This window comes from Marmota marmota, unplaced genomic scaffold (assembly GCF_001458135.2).
Source record: "Marmota marmota marmota unplaced genomic scaffold, marMar, whole genome shotgun sequence".
NCBI classification, from domain to species: domain Eukaryota; kingdom Metazoa; phylum Chordata; class Mammalia; order Rodentia; family Sciuridae; genus Marmota; species Marmota marmota.
Genome location: NW_026000082.1, coordinates 15,244,076 through 15,268,433, shown reverse-complemented (window position 1 = coordinate 15,268,433; position 24,358 = coordinate 15,244,076). Strand labels below are relative to the sequence as shown.

The 24,358-nt window shown below is 40.2% G+C and overlaps 1 protein-coding gene across 11 annotated transcripts in view; it reads left to right on the top strand.

The window, feature by feature from the left end:
- Elavl4 (ELAV like RNA binding protein 4) overlaps positions 1–24,358 on the top strand; it is a 137,101-nt gene that overhangs the window by 90,750 nt on the left and 21,993 nt on the right. For all 11 annotated transcript variants that reach the window (XM_048815421.1, XM_048815418.1, XM_048815417.1 and 8 more), the window contains one exon: positions 21,745–21,848. In XM_048815421.1, coding sequence (XP_048671378.1) covers positions 21,745–21,848 — 104 coding nt within the window. The remainder of the gene's footprint in view (positions 1–21,744; positions 21,849–24,358) is intronic.

Here is a 24,358-nt window from a genome sequence, read left to right as displayed (position 1 = left end):
GTTAAGTCATAACACAGGGTGGGAGAGGTGAGGTATCACACCAGGCAAGTGGAAAGGCCTCAGTTCAGATGTCAGGGTGAATGACATCATAGGTATTTTTGTTGCCCTGATTTTTAACTTCCCAGTCCCCCCTTTTCCTCCAACACCTCCTACAGATCTCAATGCATCTCGATCCTGTGAAGTTTACAAGGAGTTCTAAATATCCAGTGGGAGGATTGGGTGGTGGGAAGTGGCAAAAAGATAAGAATTCAAGATTAAGATTTTCCAACCCCAAACCACTCCCTAAAAGAATATAGTGGATTCTTTTAGAAGATTCTGTCCTCAATAAAGTCCAAATCCCTTGAGAAGAAGTGACTGTGTTCACTGCATTACAGGCAGGCTGGACTCACCCCTGAACGTGGGTTATTGTAGAATTCTCCATTTGAGAACACATAAAAGACATTTGGGCATGGATTTAATTGATATGGTACTATGAACACAACTGCCACCAGTTAGCAGGCACTTTTGTACTAAGTACTTGTAAGCAGTGGACATAACTTATTTCATTCACTACAGAAATGTTATCTATTTTCTTAGATGAGGAAACTGAACCTAAATTAGGCTAAGTAACTTCCCAAGGCAGTATAGTTATTAGCAGGTGGTGGAGCTCAGAGAAGTGCCTGTAGGTTCCAAAAGCATGATTTTTTGGGAAGTATGTGCTAAGGTTAAGACTCCTGCTTAATTTCCACCCCATAACCCAGTGCTACATTTTGTTCCTTTCAGTGGAGATTGCTGGCCATCCTCTGGAGAGTCTGCCTAATGCACCATGGCTTTAAACAAGACTTTTGTGTATAAAGGGAAGCAAAGATAACCATATTTGTCATCCACTAGGGGATATAATTCAGTCTGTGTCCTCCTTTAAGATAGAACCAAATTTACTAAAAGTGCCAAGTTTAAGATTCGCTTAGAGTGCTTTTAGACATCTCTGTTACTTATTAAGTAATGTCTTCTCAAAGACATTAGATTTTCATTTACCAATTGGGAAAGGATGCTCATCAGGGTAATATAGGAACCAGGGAGAGAAAACACATTTCCCGAGTTGCTTTTGTGTGCAGCCATGGTCATGTGATGGCATTGGAAGCCAAGTCCTTTGCTTGTCTCCTGAATCTACCTGCAGCCTCTGCTGCTGGAAAGAAAGAGAAGTGGCTCATGGCCCACAGGATTCATGCAACCTAGAAACTCAAGCGAAGAACACCAAATCTCTGGGGAAATTTTTATTATTCCCATGGACTACAGAGAATTGATTTGTTTTTATTTTTTCCTTTGTTGCCTTTCTGGTTTTGGTTTTGATTCATAAGCATTGAGTTTGCTTACTGAGTCTAAATTTATATATATGATTAATATTTTAGGTGAAGAAACATATCACTTTATCAGGATGGGTCTGGGTGGCTCAGAATGTATCTTTTGCTAGAATGCTGAATTGCAGTTTTATCAATGCCTATTATCTTACTATCCCACCCAAAAGTAATAAAGGGGAGAAAATAACAAAGAAAAAATCCCCAGAAAGAAAGAAATCAGTATAAGACAATAAGCAGTTTTGCTTACTCACATTGTGTAATTATTTGCATCACAATGATAAAAAAGAACTACATCTTTACTTGCTGTCATTTTCCATGTGTCCATGAACTGTAACTTGTAAGAGTAGATTTCTATCCATTTCAGGCAGGTAAAAACTCTAAGGGGAGGTTTTGAGGATAGGGCAGTCCAAACTGCACATTATTGTTTACAAAACTGAATATATTGAGAGACTGGCATATGGACAGACCCTAAGTGTTGTCAATAGTTGGAAAAGGTAGCATCTTGTTAGCTGGAGCAATTGGGGAAGGTTAGAAAGATGGGGTTAGGATTTATAGGAAAGAAAGGCAAAGTAATAGAACTAAAATTTCAGTGGAAGACCAAAAACACTTGTTATTCTTCCGTGCTTTCAACAGCAGAAGTAGAGCTGGCATGTGCCTCTTTGGAAGCAGTACTCTGATATGAAACAGTGTTGCCAGATTAAGTGCCCAAAAGTCAGGTTGGTTGGAGTTGCACCCCAATGGACAAAAGCATTACAGAAACACCACCACTAATCCATCTCTCTCTGTCTTTTTTTCTTTATAATATGTCTTTGGCTTAATTAATATTATTATTCAGTGGGAAAAGTGGAACAAGAAAAGAAAAGAAAAAAAAGAAACTCTTCACTACCGTGGACATTAGGGTGAATACTTTGCCACCCCTTTTGTGTCTGGATTTATATCTCTAATTAAAGGAACCAGCTCACTTTCAATCTGGTGTCATAGGGTAACTTCTATTTTTTTCTGGATTTGTGAAAGTGCTAATAATCCTGTGTCTCTCTCTAAAAGTGAGATGTGGGACATGGACCACAGTAGTGCGAATGACTGTTAGAGCTTCCAGGCCAGGAGGCCTGACACAATTCTGTCCACTGGGTGGGAGATAGTGAGAAGAGAGAGTCAGGGGCTGTTGTATATTACCTCCTATGCTTTCAAGGAACTGGCTTTATAAGAACACTAGGGAAATTTGGTTATGCTTCTGAGATAACCATGTAAACAATAAATAGCTCGGAAAAGTCCTAAAATATGAAAATGCTTTTTGATTCATTCCTGAAATGTGAGGTCAGCTATTTGTTGACATAATTTCTAATAGTGCCTAGCAAAGACAAATAAGAATAATAGCAGCAGCTTTTGTATATTTTTGTGTTACTTAATGTGTATTGTGGCCCCTCTATTAAATACTTTAAATATCATAGTTCATTTAAATGGTAAAAATTAGGTAAGTTACCTAATTGAGATTTCTCAGAGAATCATAAGAGTAGCCAGCATTTAACGAACACTTACAGTGTGCTGAGACTAGGAGGTAGAGTATCAGGTAATCCTCAAGACTGCCATTTTACAGTTGAAGAAATTTGAATTTAGGAGCATTTAAGTAACTTGCACAGCTGACTTAGCTTCCAAGTATGGGAGCTCTGACTGTGAGTTCTCTAGCATATTGTTTATCTCTGGCAGTTTTCTCCCAAATATTAAGCTGACCCCTCCCTTTTACAAGCAAGTTCAGCTTGCATACCTAGAGAATGAAAATTTTCAGTACAAAGAAAATCTAGTTAGAGTTCACAACGTTTTGTTTTGGAAAATAGCACACTGTGCATTAAAGAAATAAAATGTTTGAATTAAACAGATCACTGTTTACCTGTATAAGGAAGACTATATACATGAAGTGGTTTTTAATTTCTGATTTTCTCCCTTCTAAAATACCCTTCACTGTGTGTACCTTTTCTTTATTTTATAAGCACTGTATTGGCACGGATGCTACCTTGGATTTAAGCATAGTTAAAACCCAGCCACAATTAGGTATATCCAAGAAAATCCCAAGATTTGATTAGCTAAATGAACTTTTCTTACATGGACATCAGAGGGATATTAGTTAGTGATGGGAAGAGTAAAGGAGACGGTAGCATTTATTAGGATATCAGCATATTTTGCTCTGATTTGGAAAAATGTGCTTGGTGCAGTGTGATACGTCTCCTGCATTCAGAGGAAAATCAGGCAGATTTGCATTTGTCATTTTATTTATCACCTCCCTGCAGTCATCTTATACATATTCCACAAAGAAGAATAAGAGAGTTTTGATTTGTTGACTTGGATTGGATATTGTTGGGGGTGAATGGAAAATTTTTAGGTATGGTGAAGATTTGGCAGCCTAATAGGGCTACAAAATAGGAGAATAGGGGGTCTGCCTTATTAAGGGGAACTTGCAGAACGTCAGAACATTAAGTGCAGACAGTAAACCATGTAATCATTGTGCCTCTTACACACTCATCAGGGGCAATCAGAGACCTTCCATCCTTCCTAATTAGGACTTGCTAGTTGAGCAGAGCTGTGAGGCTTGCACTTCGTGCAGGTACATAGAGCATCTCTCCACACAGCTTTTCCCCAGGCTGGTGACAAAAGGGACCAGGTGTGTGTCCCTTGTGCCTCCTGACTGTCCTCCCTTTCGTCTTCCCTTCCAAATCAGCCAGTTCTGCCCTGCTTCCGAACTTGAATAACCATAGGAAGGTATTCTCACATCCCAGGAGAGATGTCTCAAAGGATTTTTACCTAAGATGTGAATCAGGCCTGGGTATTTTAAGGATTTTCTATTTCTGGGCTTTAGCTGACTGGTTCTTAAGACCGATTCCTGTTCACCCAGCCTCCTCTCCTTCCCTAACACACATTTACTCCCTTACTCCCCCCCCTTCTCCATAGAATGGCCTGGTTGATTGAGACTAGGAACTAAGCAGGAAGGTAATGTCAAACTGAAATTTCCACACATTATCTAAAAATGCAATTCATCAGCTTCGGGGTAGGAGGAAAGTGCTTTCCGAAATGTGTTAATGGGAAATTCATTTTTTTCTTGTCTTCTGAGAGGTGTGGTAGTGGTGATTTCTTTTTTCAATCTGCCCCCCGCCCTCTTTCTGCATCTCCCTTACTGCTCTTAACTGATGAACTCTGTATCTGTCTTTATTCCTCATAAGAAGTGAAGATCTTTAAGTTGCTTTTTCATTTTTTTCTACAGTGACAAAATTGAGCTTTGATGGGAGAAGATATTTCTAGTTTGGAGAAAAGATAAAACTCAGATAGAGACCATATATTTGTGTAAGGCTTTTACATTTGTAAAACATTTTCAATCAGCCAACAGTATTTATTTAGTGTCTACTCTCTCAGACCAAATAGATGTTATTCTCTTTCCTTCTTACTCTTAAATTCTATATCAGGGTTTGTGAAGAAATCAAAAAGGATAAGACATAGTTTATGCCCATATGTTCTTACAGGGGTGATGAGTAAGGAAAGTCAGGAAAAATTGTAGGACCCTCCAGCAGCCCACAGATCTAGAAGGCACAGGTAGCCCTACTTGTGAAGCATATCACCATACCTTAGCTGCTTTGTAGTGGCATTTTTTTTTTCTTTACCAAGGTCCAGTCTTACCCTTCCTGGCTCTGGCTGTTAATATCACTGGAAAAATAGCATGAAAGGATTCATAACAATATAATGAGGTTGGATATTTGATGGAATGCCTACTATCTATCAGCTACAGGGCTGGGGATATTATCTATACTATCTCATTAGGTTTTGCAGATGAGTATGGCAAACCTAGAATTAGCTGCTGTGTGGGGTTAAGTTTGTTTGACTACAAAGTCTATGGTCTATTACTTAGCACTCTGCCTCTGCAGAATGAAGGTAAAAGCAACATCAGTTATGTGTGTGCAGAGGAGGAAAGACTGACAATGGACTAGGGTTCTCAGAGCAAGCATCAAAGAAGAGTGAGACTTAAACTTGGCCTTGAATTTAGCAGAAATTAGATTGTAGGAGTAATTTATCCAAAAAGTCAGAGCCAATAAGTGGTAGAGCTTAGATTTGAACCCATGTCTGCCAGACACTCAAAGCTGTGTTCTTTCTACTTTGCTAATAAATAACCCTACCTAACACAAATAGAGTGACAGTTTGCAGATTTCCCTTGACATCTATGATCTGAGAATCATTGTGTCGCTGAGGTCCGATACATGTTTGCTCAGTGACTTTCCCCATGTACTTTAATTTCCTGCTGATTTATAAGTTTGATTTTCTGCTCAACTCTTGTTTTATAAGTTGACTGGTGAGATGCACAGCGCCATCAACACAAAGGATATACAGCTAGTTAGGATAAGCACTCTAATTTCTATGGCTTCTAATGGAATTTCTCATCACAAACATCCTGAATCCAATTAAATAATTTTACTGGTGGTATAAGCATAAGCACTTCATGATCCAAGATATCTGCCCTTTGTATTTGTTTTCGGGGACTTTTATTATCAGTACCTCCTGTAACCTGTGGAAATATCCGATATAGGCAATCCACTCACTTTACAGATGAGGCCAGGGCAGCCCAAAGAATCTACAAGTCAAGAATATGTGGCTTCTTATTTTCCTTGCTTTTTCTTCTTCTCTTTTCTTTGCTTATTTCTGACCTGCTTTCTCTTTTTGCCTTCTTATTTTAATGCCTCTTTGATCCAAACAGGATTTGAATTGTCTACGAAATAATATGGAAAAATGCTAATTATTAAAATAGTTCTAGATTTAAAAAAAAGAGGGCAGAAAGAAATGAATGTAGAAAGAAAAGGAAAGCAGAGGAAAAATGGTAAATTAAATGTGACTTATCTGAGAAGTAAGAGACCAGCTGGCCCAGGGCTTTCTTTACATAAAGGAAAAATGGATGATGATGACCTTTGTTCCTTTCTCAAGTAGTAACCTGAAGCCCAGTCCCATACCCCTTCCCATACCCTCACCTTAGCTCTTGCGGTGGATGTAATTGTGGAGACAGAAGCCAGCTATAACACAGGATGGGATATGAAGCCTGAAATCACATATATGGAATTTTCCTTTTACCTTCTTTCTTACCTGGACCCGTTTTGGATTGATTGACTTGTTTTTATGGCCAGAGCAGGCAGGGACACAGAGAAACTGCCTGGGTAGAATCCCTGTCTATTAGCATGGGACATAATCAGGGTGCTTGCTGAAGGAGGTGTTTGTTCCGAAGCAGGCCTTCCTGACCCACTCCCCTGACTGAGGTGTTCCTGGCTTCTGGATCTCACCAGTCTTGTCATCCTGAGGTTGGGCATGCTGAAAACTTCATTCAGTATTCTGCTTCCATCTTTGTGGTTAGGGTTCCCACAGTGAGCTGTGGCCCAGAACCCTGAGCTTGACAACAGACAGAAAACTTGAATGTCAACCTCACTTCCTGGTCCTGACAGTAGAAATCAGAACCGGTCCTCAGACACCTTTGCTCTTCCCAGAGCCCCTCACCAGTCAGTGGAGCCTTCCCAATAAGACAGACCACCTTGTTAGATACAAAAGGGAAAAAGCACTACCTGAGCCACAGTCCCAAAACAATCACACAAACATCCCCCTAGCACTTCCTGGTGAGAAATACCAAATATCTGGTTGAAGTAACCAGAACGTGATAGACTTCAATAAAAGTGCTGCCCTTCCTCGCACACACTTCATAGATGAGTGGGTGGCCTTTTTAAATCACTTTATCCCTGGGGACTCCATTTCTTCAATATACAGTAGAAAAGATAAATCCTACCCTGCTTTCTTTGGCTGGTACTCTGAGTTCAGACTAGTTGACATATGTGACAGCATTTCACAGCAATAATGAATCCCAGTTTGGGTGGTCCTGGCAGATTGTAAATGAAAGCCTTTAGTTCAGTATTTGAAAATGTCATGATACTTTCTGAGATTCTTTAAAGAATTAGGCCACTTTCATGGGAGCGGCATCATGATAAAATGGAAGGATCCACCAAGTTCTTATTCTAGCTGCAAGACTTTCAGCAGATGGAGCCATTCTGTGCCTTGGGTTATTATCTACTAAATGGGGATAATAATACTGGCTGAAGTGTTGTGAGATCAGATGAGCTGCTAATGTATTGACAGGTGTTAAAGTGATACACCAATTCAGGGTATTACCGTGGTCACCCAGAAGATAGGACATTGTAAGCTGGGGACTTATGAGTGTAAAGCCAAGTAGTCAGCCCCCCCATGATAGGCTGGTTTTGCTTTCTAGTCTGCCTTCCAGATGTTCTGTTCAGTTATCTACGTACATCTCTGCAAAAGCTGATTAACTCTCTCAGACATCAGGATCTAAATGTTATTAATGCTCCAGCTGATCAAATTACAATGCCACAGATCCTACTTGTGCTGTTAATATTAGATTTTGGATTCCGGTCTATAATGAATGATTTTTTCCTCCATGCATTGGAAAAATTAGTTAGCAGAGTTCATAAGAAAGTTTAATTAGCAGGCTGTTTGTGAAAATAGCGGTTGTGAGTCATCGTTAGAATGAACTAACATTTCTCAGGTTTGAATTTGTTTTTCTGTTCGTGGAGCAACCACATAGGATCCTTTTGTTTGGGAAACTGCTGTCCACATGCTGCCCACTTGAACTGCACTGTGTAATAAACTAATAGCAAAAACATCAGATTCTTAGAAACAGAGAGGAAGAGGAGGTGTAGAGTGTCTGTATATTTGTGTATGTGTGCCAGAGGAATATCACGGACTTAGGGAATCCAGCTAGGCAGCATACCCTAGTGATTAGGAGCTTGATTGCCTCCATTTATACCCCAGCCTTATCACTCATTAGCTGTGTAAAAGGCAAATTCTTACCCTCTCTGTGTCTCAGTATTCCTCATATCTAAAACAGGGATATTAATAGTATTATCATGAGCATTAATATATGTAAAATATTCAGAAAAGTACCTGCTGTGTAGTAATATAATTTTCCACATTTTATTAGTGCATTATAATTATACATTATGGTGGGATTTGTAGTATAATTCTTATAGCAATTCTTCGAGGTCTAACTATTATTAGCCCTATTTTACAAATGAGGAAATGGACTCAGAAAAGTTAAGTTGTTCAAGGTCACACAGCTTCTAAGTAGTAGAACAAAGTTGAATGTTTGTTTGACTCCAAAGCCTCTATTTTTATCAGCTATATTATACTACCTCCCAGAGTCATATACCTAGTTAATTAAGTATAGATACTATGTATGTGTTTTTCTATATGTGTATTCCTACAAGTGTGTGCTTCTATATCAATACAGCCACACACAATTATGTTTTGTTTATTTCCTTGGGTCTTTGGTTTTCCTAGTGAAACTTCTAGAGATCATTGCATGCTAACTATCACATGTAGTGAACTAGAACCAGATTTGAACAACGTGTACCAACATGAAAACAAGGCTTCTGATAGCTGACTGCCGTCCCCCATGACGCATCTTTATCTTATCTAGATTGTCTCCAAAGCAGAACCGAATGATGTGTTCTGAGAAACAGAATTGCAGACTGTCACAGCAATATTTCAGAAAGGACAAGCCAATATTTCAGAAGGGACACACTGAGCTGGGCACCTTGATGCACACCTGTAATCTCAGCTTCTCTGGAGGCTAAGGCAGGAGGATTGCCAGTTTGAAACCAGCCTCAGCAATTTAGTGAGACCCTGTTCAAACCTTAGGAGTATTCTCTGGATGGGTCTCCTCCTTTTCTATCGCTCCTCTGTTATCTCAAGAACTGGAGCTCAGCATTGGGAACCAGACCCTCCACCTTAGGGTAATTTCATGCTGAGAAAGTATTCAGTCTTGTTTCAAAGGGTAACATTCACTTGGAAATCCCATCTAAAAGTCTTTCCCAGGAATGTTTAATCCATAAATGGATTAAATGTTTTTTGTTTGTTTGTTTTTTTAAGAGAATTCTCCCCAAAAATGGGTTTGGGAGACTGAAGTGCACCAAAATTGACTTCTCTTTATCACTAGTTCTCTAAGTGTGTGTTTAACATGCATTATAAAATGTGTTTTATAAAGCATGTTTTTTTTCCCCCTCTGACCTTTTGTAAACTGTATTTTTCAAGCCAGGAGGGAAGACTGGAGCTCCATGAGGGATGTTTGGGAGGTAGGAGAGGAGGAGGCAGTTTGGAACAGTTTCTATATGACTCTCCTTTCCTTTATTAAGAAAGAGGTAAGGTCCTCTATTGCATGTCGATAAGCAAGTGGAGGCCTTGGTGTGCTGGGACAGTCTCACCTCCTCCCAGGAGAAGCATCTCTCTAGCATCAGCATAGTCCCATCGGTTAATAGATAGTTTTAGGGAAGTTACTGGGTACTGAACACATTCTGGGTGTGATTCAAACCATGGGTTCCTTTAGTGTCCGCATTATTGGGAAACCTACCATCTCATTTTCGCTGTGCAAAGGAACCGCACCATTAGAAGGTGTTCCCATTTTGCAGTCTCATACTTATTCCTGAGCACTCCTTAATTTTCAAGTCTACCAGGAATCAGACTCAGTGTGATGACGATGAGGCTGCTCACTCTTTCTCGGTGTAGCCTTGCCCCCAGCATTCTTTTAGCCCTTTAGAAAACCAAAGATGGCTTTCCTGGTTGGTTCCTACCCTACAAACTCATTTCTAAGTGCGAGTTCTTTTGTTCTTGAGACTTCATGTCTTTATTTTCCCTCGTTTCCTACCTGCAAGCTAAATGGTGATTGAAAAATTAAAAAATGAAAAACATTTTGTTTCTTGTTTCTTTTCTTCTTCATGAATCTCTTTTTAAAACTTTGTTGGTAGAGGGCAGGTGGCACACCTTTGTAATTCTACCTACTCAGAAGGCTGAGGTTGGAGAATCATGAGTTGGAGGCCAGTCTGAGCAACTTAGGGAGACCCTAACTCAAATTAATTAATTAATTATTAAAAGATAAAAATTGTTGGAATCAAATTAAGCTGTCAGACCACAGTAATAAACTTCATATGTGGTACTTTACTATCAGTGAACTTGATGACAGGGATGGAGATGTTTGTGTCTGCGTTTCACATAGCTATTAGTGGTGGGTCCAAGGCCAGAGAACCCCAAGCCAATATTTCAGAAAGGACACACTGAGCTGGGCACCTTGATGCACACCTGTAATCTCAGCTTCTCAGAAGGCTAAGGCAGGAGGATTGCCAGTTTGAAACCAGCCTCAGCAATTTAGTGAGACCCTGTTCAAACTTTTAAAAAGCAAGGGAGATGTAACTCCGGTAGAGCATCCCTGGGTTCAACCCCAGTAACCACCTCCCCTCAGCCAAAAAAAAGAAAAAGACATACAGGCTCTCAGACAAAGTCCTGGTCCCTCTGACATTTGACATTCCAATTTGTCTCTGCACAGACAAGTTATTTATCTCATATCTCATCTCCTTCAATGGGAGCCATGAATTTTTTTTTACTTTAAATAAAAGAAATTTTAATGGATTTATATTCAGTGATATTTGTCAAGCATTACTTTGTGCCAAAGCCCTCTCACATAACTTATTTAATCTAAATCCCAACATGTGATCAGGAGCTCTCACGAGCCCTCCATTGCAGTGTTGGGGGCAATGTCTTGGTAGTAAATACAGCAGCTCTTTTCACCCACAGACATTTCACCCACAGAGTCTCATTTTGCTCCACAGCTAATTACAGTGCACATACTAATAACCTGATAGTTTTTCCTACCTCTTCCTTTGTTGCTAAACCCTCGTCTTTAACATCAGCTGCATTTCTGGAATCACCTGTTGATTTGCACCCACCCTGGGTAGGAAGTCTTGTCTGTCGATATCCAAACCTTTTTATGTGAAAATCAGCCAAGCAAGAATTAAGAATTCTGGTTCATTTTTTGTGGCTACCTGGGTGTTTGCCAAAATCCTCCTCTTCATGTTTCAACCCTTGTTAAAAATATTTTTAAATGTGTGACTATTCTTTCCTGTCTTGTAAGACTATTCTGAACATAATTTAATTTAATGTTGCTTGGATTAAGAATATTTCATTGCCCCAGGGTCATCAGTCTGAACATTTCTTCTTTTTGTATAATAAATGCTGAAGGTGAGATAGTTGTCACTGAGGCTTCTATTGTCCCCGGTACATTACCTAGAATATTTTTTTCCTTTCAGTCTTTTTTTAAAACTAAGTACTTGATACCAGCTTTTTATCTTTTGAATTTCCATTATTTCCTGCACAAACAGAAGAAAAATAGGACTGACTCGGATTAGTTCCATTTTTCATTTGTTGAGGTTTATTATTAAAATTTATATTTGAAGACCTGTCATTTGGAGCAACTTATTTTATAGGACAAACCCAAAAGAGTAAAAAAATCTCTTTTGATAATTGGTTGGTTGGCTTTTCTTATTGCATAATGTACCTTTCTGTTTTGGGGACTGCTGGAAATGAGGGTAGGTACTCTGAATTTCCATGTGCCTTATCCATGTGCCTTACCATAGTGGTGGAGGTACCATTTTCCATCTACGTGAACAGTTGGGTTGATATTTTCTTTGCAATCAGGAAACTCTTATTAAAAGCTTATGTGGGCTTTATAACTGGATGGATTCCTTTTGGGATCTGAGGCCTCTGGACATGAGTCTCCTTGATTTTAAATGGTAGCGATAATGCCTACCTTGTCAGGTTGTTTGAGGGAATAGATGAGATGATAGAAATAAAGCACTTGGTATAGTAACTGACAAAAACAAAAGATAACTTTTTTGTTACTATTCATTCATTCATCCACTCAGAATAGATTTATTGAAAGTCTATTATATGCCAAACATGGGTTATACCAAGATTAAGACATCCACGTCCCTGTCCTAAATAAAAGTTCATTGAGAAATACATTCAGTTCATTCAGCTTATATTGAATGCCTGCTGTGGATCAAGCACTTTGCTTATTGCTGTCTTGATGCCCATGATGAGTAGAAAAGACATCTACTTAGGAAGCCAGAATGTAGCCTCTGGAAATAACTAAGGACTGGCTAAATGTAATTTCAAATATTTTGGGAATTCAGGAAGAAAAATTGGGTCCTGGGTTTTCAATAGTGTTGTTAACAGAGAGCAGACATGCTCAAAATTTCAAATTCTTAGATGATTCCTGACTCTTTGTCAACTTAGAAATGGTATTGACAGTGCCATTTCTACAACCAGTGGCTTTGTGGAAGTGATGACCATAAACTTATTGACAACTTTCTCTCAAGGGACAGGTGATCATGTTGTCCTCTCCTTCTAGAATGCCCGACTCTGCCTGTTGCCCTTGTCTGTTGTCTCCCTACCTCTTGTCAATCTTTTCAAATTAGTCTCAGCTCAAGCATCACATCCTCCAGAAAGCCCTCTCTGCTTCTCAGTATCATAACACCAAACCATACTCCACTATCATTATTAATTCATGAGTCTGACTTTCATGCTAGACTCTGAACTTCTTGTTTCTTCCTTAATCATCAGTTCCTATATCTGTAGAAGAAATCTGAAGATGAGTGATTCTAAAGTCCTTTTAAGACTGGCATTCTAGGATGCACCATATTCAGTTTGACCTGTGCAACCAAGCTAGGAGATAGGAATGGGGTACTCGGGCTTTATTTTGGAATCAACTGGAAAGAACAAGGACTTGGAGATAGTACTGAAAAAGAGGCTCTCACAGTTGAGGCACACTGCTAGGTTAGGACAGGTGTTTAGAATACAAATGAATAAATATTCTAGAATCCAGGGCCCTGCAGAAAGTACACTGGCTCTCGAGTCAGGTGAGCCTCGCTGCCATGTTCTAGGCAAGTAACCTTGGGTAAATTATGTCTCTTTCTGAGCCTTAGTTTCTCTCTCTGTAAAGTGAAAATACCTGCTTCAGAGGGTTATAAAGATTTAGGTAATGATGTAAGTGAAGTGCTTGGGCCCATAGTAAGTGCTCAATCAATATTTCTTACCATTTTGCTTTCTCAGAAGTCAGAATAGTGGAACTAGCTGTGATCTTTGAATCTAAAATAAATATAACTTAGAACCTTTGAATCTTAGCACCAGAGGGGATCTTATGGGTCAATCTTGCAGATGTTCCAGCATCTCCTGACAAAGGGTAGGTCTAGCTTCTGTTTGCATACTTCTAGTCATGGGGCCCTTAGCACCTCACAAGATAGCTCACCCCCTTATAAAACCATTATTAAAATTTCTTCCTTTAATCAGTGCAAAAATTTGCCCCTTCACTTTCTACTTCTACCAAATCCTTTTTTTCTCCCTTGGGGTACCACATAGCAAGTGAACCTATGCCTTCCCATGACAGTCTTTCAAATATTAGAAGGAGCTTTGAGCACATTTAGAGTCTTTTCTCCTTCAAATTAAATACCCACTGATCTTTCAAGTGTGTCATATAGGATCTGGTTTCCTCTCTTACCAACCTCCTCTGGACACCTGTGTCCAGAGGAGGTTGGTAAGAGAGTAAACAATATTGTTACTCTCCTGGTCCCCTTTTCTCTGGTATGTGGGAGGATTGGGAGTGGTTTAGAAGATGTAAATATGCATGTGAATAGATAATATTCATTCATTTGCCCAACAAACATTTCCTGGATATCCAACAATGTTCTGAACCCTTTTTAGGTCATAGGGGTACAGGGATGAAGGAGACTCACCTTGCTCCCAATCTAGTGGGGGAATTGAGACAGTAAGAGGTGCTTTTGAAAGGGCGTGTCAGTGAGAGTGTTCAGGGGACCTGTAAGACTGAGGAGATTTTCACATATGTAAAATTTACAACCCTATCCCCACACTGCCTTTCCCCTTCTCTGCTATATTTTCTCCCTAAAACTTACTGTCATTTGAGCTTCACATTTTACTTATATATTTCTCTTCTTAAATTTTTTTTAGTTGTCAATGGACCTTTATTTTTATATGTGGTGCAGGAGAATTGAACCCAGTGCCTCAACATGCTAGGCAATCTCTACCACTGAGACCCAACCCCAGCCCCTTACTTACATATTTCTTACCTATCTTCCTCGCCCTCAGTTAGAATATAAATTCAGTGATGTCAGAAACCAAGTATGATTTGTTCTCTTATGTGTTCCCATTGAGTGGAACTATGCCTGACACATAATAGTTGCTCAATAACTATCTGTGAGATAAATTTCATGCTTGAATTCAGCCCTCAAGTTGGAATGTCATGACTTTTATAGGGGAACCCTATCAAAACTCTGCTTCTTCAAAGCTCAGCTCAAATGTTCCTTCCTTCAGGAAGCCTTCCCTCCTCTGCTTAGTCAGAATTTGTATCCTGCTTAGTCAGAATTAGTATTCACCTCCTGTCTGTTCTTATATATGGCCTGAAAGAAAAATCTCTGCTATATTTATTATTTTTTTCTGGGCAATAATTAATTCTTTTAACTGTCTTTCCCTTTTACATAAAAAGCTGTCTGAAGGCAGGAACAATTTCATGGTTATTTTGGAGTCTACTCAGAGTGACTAGCATGTAACATGTGCCAGTTCTTGGAATGTGTGTGCTTATTGCATATCACGTGCTCCAATGTAAAAGAAAATCATCAGAAGAATACTCCACCTTCGAGGAGGTCAAGGCCTTGTTGAAGAGACAACTTCCACACTGACATTACTAGGAGGCAGTGTCTAACGGGGCATGAGAGAAGAGGAAAAGGAACCAACCTCTGAGGAACATCTGTTACATGACAGGCCCTTTGCATGCACTTTCATGTTTAACACTTCTAACAACCCCTGAAAAATATATTATTGACCCCATTTTATAGATAAGAACACCAAAGCAGAAAGAGACAAAAAGAATGCAAAATTTGAGAACAAAAGAAGAAATTCTGTTAAGAAATTCTGAGAACTTCTTCAAAAGAGCTTCCCTCCTTGGTGGGTTGGATGAATAGTTTCCCAGGAACCAAGGCATGGGGAAGTTCATTTAAGTGAGCCAGGGTCCCATGGCAGTAAGCAGAAGAACTGAGGTTCAGACTCACATCTGACCCACTCTGAGTGACCAGTGCATCTCCATCTTTAATGTGTCTTTGAATCACCTGAGGATCTTGTTGAAATGCAGATCCTGATTCAGTAAGTCTGGGATGGACTTGAGAATCTGCATTTTTTACAAGTTCTCCGTGATGGCCATGATGCTGGTATGAGGACCACACTCGAAGTAGCCAAGGCTTTAAACCATCCTTAGTTTTTGCAATTGTGTAAACTACCAAAAGTAGTCAATATTCTGACTCATTGGATGTAATAACTTCAAGTTGGCAGGAGAAAAGCCAAGACTCTGATGACCAACACTTTTAAATCCCACCCCCCTGCCCCCACCCTGCAGGAGGAAGGAAAAGGAGCAGAGCCATAGGTGCTGTAGAACCCAGGGTACCCCCAGTCAGTGTGAGAGCCCCCAAGGCAAGCCAGCTGAGTTCCCTAGATTTATCCAGTACAGACACTCTGCTGGGCACTTACAGCACCTGTGAGAGAAAGCATAACTGGGAGAGCACCCAGGCCTGGGTTCCTTTGAATCCTAATCCTGGAGTCTACTTCCTAGTCAGCTTTGGGCAGGTTATTTTAACATTTCTTAAGCTTCACTTCACTTTCCATGTCTGCATAGCGGGCCTGGTGATGCCCAGTTCACACAGGATGACATGAGGTAACATGAGTAAGCCACTTAGCACAGGGTCTGGCACAAGATGGCACTAAGTAAATTATAGCTGCCGTTAGTCCCCATGTTAAAATAATCTCCACAGTGATCCTTTGATTGTGAGGATTAAGGGATTGTCTCTAGTTTCCCAGATAAGGGAACAGGCCGGAGAGGCCTAAATGACTTAATCAAGGTTATATGCAAGTACAGCTTCGAGCCACATGCACATTTATAGATGCAGGAACAACCACAGTTCTCTCTGCCCCTCTTTTGGATGTGTAAAGATAAATTCGAGGCAGCTAACAGCAGGGAAAGGCATCTCAGAACCGGCAGCGAGGGCATCCTGGGATTTGGAGTTGGCTGCAGTTAACCCAGTATGTGAATTATCGCCAAGCAGGTGATCTTGAGGTGACTGGGGATTTTATCATGTGCTTTTAGAATGGGATTTCAGCCTGAGCTAGGGGTTCTGACGTCCACAAAAATTCCTTACTCAACTAGGAAGTTTTCGTCAACAGCATCTACCCATCTGGCTGCCCCCTTGGGGGCTTACAGATGAGGGGAGGGACTGTTAGGTTTCTGGAAAATGATGGGTTTTTGAGAGAGAGAAAGAGCAAAGTATGCAGGTCAGCAGTGTAGAAATGCTGAGGTTCCTTCCAGCCAGCTTCTCTGTTGCTGTGATCAGCCATGAAGATGTCAGTGGCAGAAAAATGCCTGGGACCCTAAAGGCAAGGAAAAGCCACTTCTACCCAGAATCCGGGGGAAAAATAAAGGATTATAATCAGCTATGATCTGGCCACTTACTAGAGATTGAATACGATAAAAATGCCCAACACAAACCACTTAAAATAATTTACTCTTTTACTTGGATGATCCAAAAAAAGCCTCTAAGGTATTTCTGGACCTCACCATAGTTGTTAATAACATTTTACTTCAAATAGGGCAACTGTGATTATAGCAAACAGTGCAGGATTTGGAGCCAAAAGATCTAGATCAGAGGATCCGAAAAACATGGCCCAAGGGCCAAATTGGGCCTACTGCCTATTTTTCTAGATAAAGTTTTATTGGACCACAGCCAGGGCATTGGTTGATATATTGTCTCTGGCTGCTACACAAGGCCAGAACTGTCATGACAAGGATTGTAGGGTCCACCAGCCTAAACTATGTTGTATCCTAACCTATACATAAAACAGTGTTTGCCAACCCCTGGTCTAGAATGAGATCCAGCTCTGTGATGTTGGGCAAATTACATTTTTCTCTGAGCTTCAGTTTCTCCATCTGCGTAATGATAATTACCTCTCTTCACCCAGGGTTGTTGTGAGAAACAAATGCCATAGAATGAATGGGAAAGTATTTTCTAAATCCAGAATCACTGTGGAATTTGGGCAGGGGTGATTCTTTTTGCTCACCTGATTTGTGCTAGAGGAGAATTCACCCAGGACATCCTCTGTTTCATTTTCCAGTCCCTGGGGTCAGTTACTGTGTTCCCTCCTTCCTCACAATGCAAAACGAATTCCCCAGGTACTTTCTTTGTTTTCCTTCTTCCAACAAATATACAAAACATTCTGGTCATATGCTTCCAGAAATGAAAGATTAGTACAAAAGTGTACATTAATTCTTCTACTTACTGAGCATTTGTTAAGTACCTGCTGTGTGCAAAAAGATACAAACACTTGTAAGCCAGTTTTGTTTTATTTTGGGTACTGGGGATTGAACCCAGGGGCACTCAATCACTGAGCCACATCCCCAGGCCTATTTTGTATTATATTTAGAGACAGTCTCACTGAGTTGCTTAGCGCCTCACTGTTGCTGAGGCTGGCTTTGAACTCATGATTCTCCTGCCTTAGCCTCCTGAGCCACTGGGATTACAGGCGTGTAAGTCAGTTCTTATGGAAAGAAATATCTGTTTTTTTAGAGGAGAAGTTAGATTCAAAAATTATTTTAACAGTGTGGAGAGTGGCCATGTCTGGAGGACATTGTGTGTTTGTGTGTTCATGTGCCTATGATGCATAAAAACAGAAATATTCAGATTTAAGAACAGCTTGTTCAAAACAAACCTGTTTAACCAAAGTACTTAGGTGCTTTAAAATTTAGCCATTATGTATAGAGGTTTTCTCTTGGAAACTACTTCCTGAATTACAAGTTTCCATCCAAGAATGTCAATAATGCATTTCCTTCCCATGCATGGTAAGTGGGGACCCCTCACCCATACAGCTGGACAGGAATATTAGGTCCTGTGGGCATCAAAAAGCCAGATACTCACTAGAGATGTTAAGCTGTGGAGATAGTCTTCATTTCATAATATCTTTTTTCTTTAACAGAGAGAATTCAATAAGCATAACTTTGGTAATTTCATTTTTCTTTGTCCAACTTGCTACGTAAATAAACTTATAAATTGGAAACAAAAATAAATTTTGTTAATTTTCTTTTGCCATATGTATATGCTCAAATCTTGTTACTCTGTTGATGATAAAGGGAGAAGATGTAGCTACTTGGGGGAAAAAATAATAATAAAAAGACATCATTTCTGAATTGAAGATACATACACATTTAGTTATAGCATTTGGATTGGATCCTGCAGGCTTCTCAACATGGTGACTCTCTTGGGCCCCATGGAAAAAATATAACTCTTTGTGAATTTGTTCCATCTATATTTTTCCATATACATTTAAACACAGAACTCTAGATCCAAAACCCACCACCAATATACAGCCACCAAATATAAAACAAAATTCTTCCTCATTTTACTTTTCCCCACAACTAAAACAGTTTCTAAAAGAAATGAAGCTTGGGCTTTTGTATTTTCTACCTAGGAAATAAATCTTCTCTAAGGCATTTTAAAAAAGAATACTAGATCCATAGAGTATATTTTTATTAGACATAGCTGAACTCCTCCTATGATGGTGAGAATCCATGAAGAAAGCCTGTTCATGGCCAGGGTAACCACAGGTAGTTTCATTAAGCTGACAGTTTATCTCAGATCTTTCAATTCACAGGCAAGTTTTTCCATCTCTGTCCTCTTTTGTTCAATGCAGTGCTCTGTTTTAAAGTTTGCAGTTCATTATTTTGTATCAAGGAGACTCTCCACCCTTTTTTTCCCCTTTCTGAAATAACCTTCATCTGGTTTTCAGTTTTCCTTCCTCCTTGATGTTAAACACAGTCTCTCTAAACCTGAGACAGGTGATGATAGCACAATAGTGCTAATTATAGTCAGGAACCAAAGTGAGGATGGGTTTGGGACTGATACAGGCAGGTAGGTTGATGTAACACATCTAGCTGGGCAGGAATCTTCCCCTTACTTGACCTTTGCAACCTTCCTAATGCCTGAGCCTGAGTGTGTTTTCCTTTCTCTAGAAGCAAAAGTCTAAAACAGAGATAAAATTTAGAATTAAAAACTATATCCACTATATTTAAATTTATATCAATATATGGATAATTTTTAAAAGTATAATGTATTAGAAACTTGCACCACTGGAAAACATAATAAATTCCTCTACATATATTCCATCACCATGATGAAATAAGGAACTTTTTCTGTGTGAGGTAGGTCTAATGTTTGCAGCTAAAATGAGGTTTTGTTTATATTTTTTCATATACTATTTTAATTTTACACAAATTAAATTGCACTGAAAAATGGACCATCTGACCAGTTTGCTAGAATTCATATATAAGGTTTATCATTGACCTAATTGCTTAAAAAAAAAATGTTCTTTTAAAGCAGCTCAACTTGGTGCATGACTGTTTTTAAAAAGCGATTATAAGAATATTTTAATACAGCAATTTTTTAGACTTCTTGTATATGCAAGGTAAATATGACTGAGAAATTTGCATGATGAAAATGGATTTAATTAGGTGAATGTAGTTAGGCTTGATGAGGTGGAGCCAAATTTAGGATAAATGGTATTTTTAAACCAATGAAAGTGATCTCTTATATTTGTGTATTGGCAAAATGAAGGTTCTCAGACCATGTGGCAGGGTCTTACAATCCACACATCTCTCTTTCTCTCTCTTCCTCTCTCTCCCAACCTCTCTGTATACACACACACACACACACACACACACACACCCCACTCATGCACCACACTTATGCCATAAAATGGAAAGAGAAATGTCCCAGCAGTGGAATGTGCCCAGCACTCTTTCACTCTTTCTTCCTTCTTCGGTTACCAAAATTCTGGCTGGTAAAGGCCCTATCTGGCAAAGTTTGCCTCTATCTTTCCTATTCTAACTGTTCTTCCAAAACCCAATGGCAAACCCTAATTAAAGATTGACGTTTGAAATTTTTCATGGCAGAGATGACAGCCTTCCATTAGGGTATGCCTTTGAGTTTTCTCATGCTTCTCTTTGCTTCCATCCTATGAAGGATAACAAAGTCACCCATTTTCTGATCCAGAACCCAACTTGTTTTCCCAGGTTCCCTCCTACAACCAACACAAACACAGACATTTACCAGCAAAACAGAAGCTGTTGGAAAGATTTTTTTTGGCTGCTGAAATGGGCTCCTGTCACCAGGACATGGCAGGCTTTTTGCTGTATTGTCTCCCAGTCCTGGCCCCCGTACTCCAAAGAGAGCTTTATGTAATCAGTCTTTCCTGACATGTGATGTCCTGTCATTTCTCTCCCCTTTGGCTCTGCTGCCGCCCACAAATCAATAACATTGCCTGGGAAGTTCAAGCTGGTTTTGCAGCCACCACAAGCTCTGTGTTTCTTAAAGGGTATGTCAGAAAATGTAAAGTTTCCTAATGATATTTCTGGCTGATGACACATGGCAGAGCTGATGGACTATTTATAATCAGTGGCACGATCGCAAGCACATTATTTTTATTTCACTTAGGGGGGAGCCCTGTCACTCGATACCTCTTTTTGCAGACAATTTGATGCCATCTCCACCTAAAGTAGCTAAATCCTCTTTGCAGAATGTGTTTGCACTCTCCCCTTTGTGTTAGGAGCTCCCCTATTGTCTACAATAGAAACCCCTGCCCTGTTCTTTTTATTGTTCTGTGGCCCTAGGGATGATGAGGGCAAAGAATGATTTGCAGCAACTGCTTTCAATTCTGGCCATGCCTGCTTCCTTCACTATAATGGGCTCCAGTTTTTGCTGCTCAGATTATGCTCCATCCCTCTGAGTGTGGGTGTGGCTGGCATGACTGAGGCCATAGACACAGCTATTGCATCCAGTATTGGCCCTGATTTTACCGACCTGAGCAGAGCAGAGCTGTGTTTTGTTGCGCACTGTTGTGTTCTAGGCAATGTACTTGGTAGGCCTTTTATATACAATGTTTTACTAACTCTCACAAACTTGTCTGAGGTAAGTGTGTTATCTCCAGAGTAGAAATCTGGGGAAACGGGAGATTAAAGGACTTCTCCAAAGTCCCACAGCTCATAGGAAAAGCCCCAGGGATCCAGTTCAAATTTCTTCTAACGAATTACACCTGCTGTCTTTCTATTGCCCTGTCCTGCCTCTTCCTGATTATGTGGACATTTGTACATATCAGGTGTGGATGCAGGGGCACTTACCCGCCCTGTAAGTTGAAAGGCCAACCAGAGTGAGGGATGGAAGAATTGAAAAGCTCTCAAGTCTGGGGGTAAACCCCAGCATAAAGGAAGCATGTACCAGAGAAGGGTTTTGACCCACTGCAATGGAAAGTGTTGCATCTACAAAGATACTGAGCACTCTCTCTTTCTCTCTCTTTCTTTCTCTCTCTCTCTCTCTCTCTTTCTCTTTCTTTCCCTCCCTCTCTCTGTCTCTCTCTTTCTCTGTGTTTCTCTCTTTTTTTAATGTTTCCACAGGACAGAGTTTAGGGTATGGATTTGTTAACTATATTGATCCAAAGGATGCAGAGAAAGCCATCAACACTTTAAATGGACTCAGACTCCAGACCAAAACCATAAAGGTAAGAGGTGACATACTGGCTCCTGATTCAGGAGGCCCTGGTAAATTTCATTCTGTGAATCTAATAAATCCAGGCTGTGTGGAGCCAAAAGTGATGTTCTTTATTTGTTCAAAGAACATTTACAGTACACTCTACTAAGTGGGGACATAGGCCATCACAAAAGAGTGAGATGAGGGCTGAGTATAGGGAAGGTTCTAGGAGCCCTGGGACCTCCAATCCAGAAGGCGGATCAGGTGCCTGGGATCCAAGACCCCACTTAAAGGGCCTGCCTGTCAGCCTGAGTTGGCACAGATGCCAGGAGCAAGCCAAGGGGAGAGGTTGAGGCAGGGAAGCTGTTCTAGGTGTGACTAGTATGGCCTGAGTTTAGACAGGAGGCAATGAGAAGATGAGGTTGGAGGGTCAGAGTGTCAAGTCAAGAGACATAAACCAGTCTGAGCAGCTTGGCTTTGGCTAGGGGTGGTTAGGAACCTCCCGACCATGAACTGGAAAGGGAAAGTCAATTATAAACACACACACTGGTGTAACAGGAACAGGTGCTATAAAATCAATGAGAACATAGTAAAAGAACAACAAAAACACTAATATTTCATCAATCTAAGAGTAATAAGACGGGCAGATAATATCTCAGGAGTGATTGTTGTTGTAAATTTAAAAAAAAGTAACCCAGAGCCTGTTCCTTCAGGAGGTGCAGGTTTCTGTGGCAGCATTGTTATGCTCTGGGCTCAGACATTTGTGGGATCCTTCAGGAGGCGGTGCTGCTTGCTCTGGGGGCCCCCTTTGGACAGCAAGGGGGTTGTCTTCAGGATGGACCCTCCCTGCTCCTTGGCCTCCCTCCTGCTTCTTCCCCCACCTCCAGGCAGCATCCTGTTTAGGGGCAGCTGCCAGCCGATTAATGAGTCCCATCCTTCATAGCCTATTAAACCGCAGGGAAGTGTCTCCTGGGCGCTCTTATCCTCACGACAGCAGGTCTGACGCAAAGTAGGACAAAAGAGAAACCTCTCCCAGAATGGAAATCTATAGATGGCACCAGCTCTCAGCGTCTGAAAACACAAAACCAGAACTTTTTAGTCCAACAGAGCTACTTTTCCAACACCCAGACTGACAGAAGAGTCTACTGACTAGTATAGGATAATCTTAGCGAAGAGGTAATAAAAAACAAAAACAAAACAAAGCCTTTTATTTTTAATATGTGATTATCTTTCTTTTTTAAGCAGCTTTACTTTTGCAATTGAGTTTAGCTTATTTTTAAAGATAATTGCTTTCCCTGATCTCCTACAGTCTTTGGTACACAAAGACACCAAAATGGGCCTAATTCAGGCTATCCTCGTCTAGGCTTAGAATCAGTTCCTGTGAGTTCTCTAAGGGGGAAATAATCAAGAGTTGTTTAATTATAAAGTAGTCCTCTGAGAGGCAGGAAGATTAATTTCTTTCAAAGGAAAAACATACCTATTTTTGTGCTGTAAGTAAAGAAGAGATGCTCATGTCACCTGACTGTTTGATGAGGCCACACCAGGTTGATAGCTGTATTTGTGGGTCTGATTGATTTCCGTACTATCTAGTTCAGCATTAGAATGCCAGACATTTATTCTTCCCATGACACCCTGACCTTGAACTGAGAAAGGTATTTTCTTTCCTCTATAGTTTTCTTAAACTCTTCTTTGAGGGTTTGGGATCAAATCATCAGCCATCAATTCTGCCTTTTTTTTTTTTTCTTTTTAGTATTTCCTAATGCCCGTGGGGTTTCCCAGAAGACTGAGTGGACCTGGCTTTTCTGGTCTCAGAATGTATCCCCTGGCCCATCATACTATCAAATGCTTTATCTAAGTGGATCTTAGAGATAAGGAACATTGATTTTTTTTTTTTTTTTCCTGAGAAGAGCCAGTCTGCCTCCTTCCCTCATCCACATCCCTTTCTCCACTCTCCCACCCACCCTGGGCTCCCCCTGCATCAAAATGCTGCCAACACATTTGCACCCAGCGGAAATGTGGGCTTCTGAAGCACTGTAGGATTCAAAAAGCATGATGCCACGGCTGAATCAATAATTTCCATTCTCTACTATGAATGAAAATTTAATGTGCAAACCTGGGGATTTCAGCCCTTTCATTAAAGCAGTTTATTTGCCATACTAAAAATTAAGTTTGAGTGATAGGTTCCTTTATTAACTTTTCTTCCCTTTCCTAAAGGGACACAGTGTTTAAGGTAAAAAATCATATTAAAGGGAAGAAAAAAGCAAACCCTTTTCATGTGCTGTTAATAGTCTCATCATTTATTAATTTCTCAAAATTGCTTTTTTGCCTTTCAGGCCACTGTTTACTTCTTCTGGTTCAGTTTGCTTTGATAAGTGACATGAGATTTATCTCTTTGCTCTGACTCCCATGAAGGAATAGATAACTTGCCAATCTGGAAAAAACAAATATCTTCTTTGGAAGCATGCATTAGAGAGATATCCTTGGAACCATCTAGTACATGTTTGCAAACTTTGGTCAAATTTATCCCCCCCCCCCCCCCCC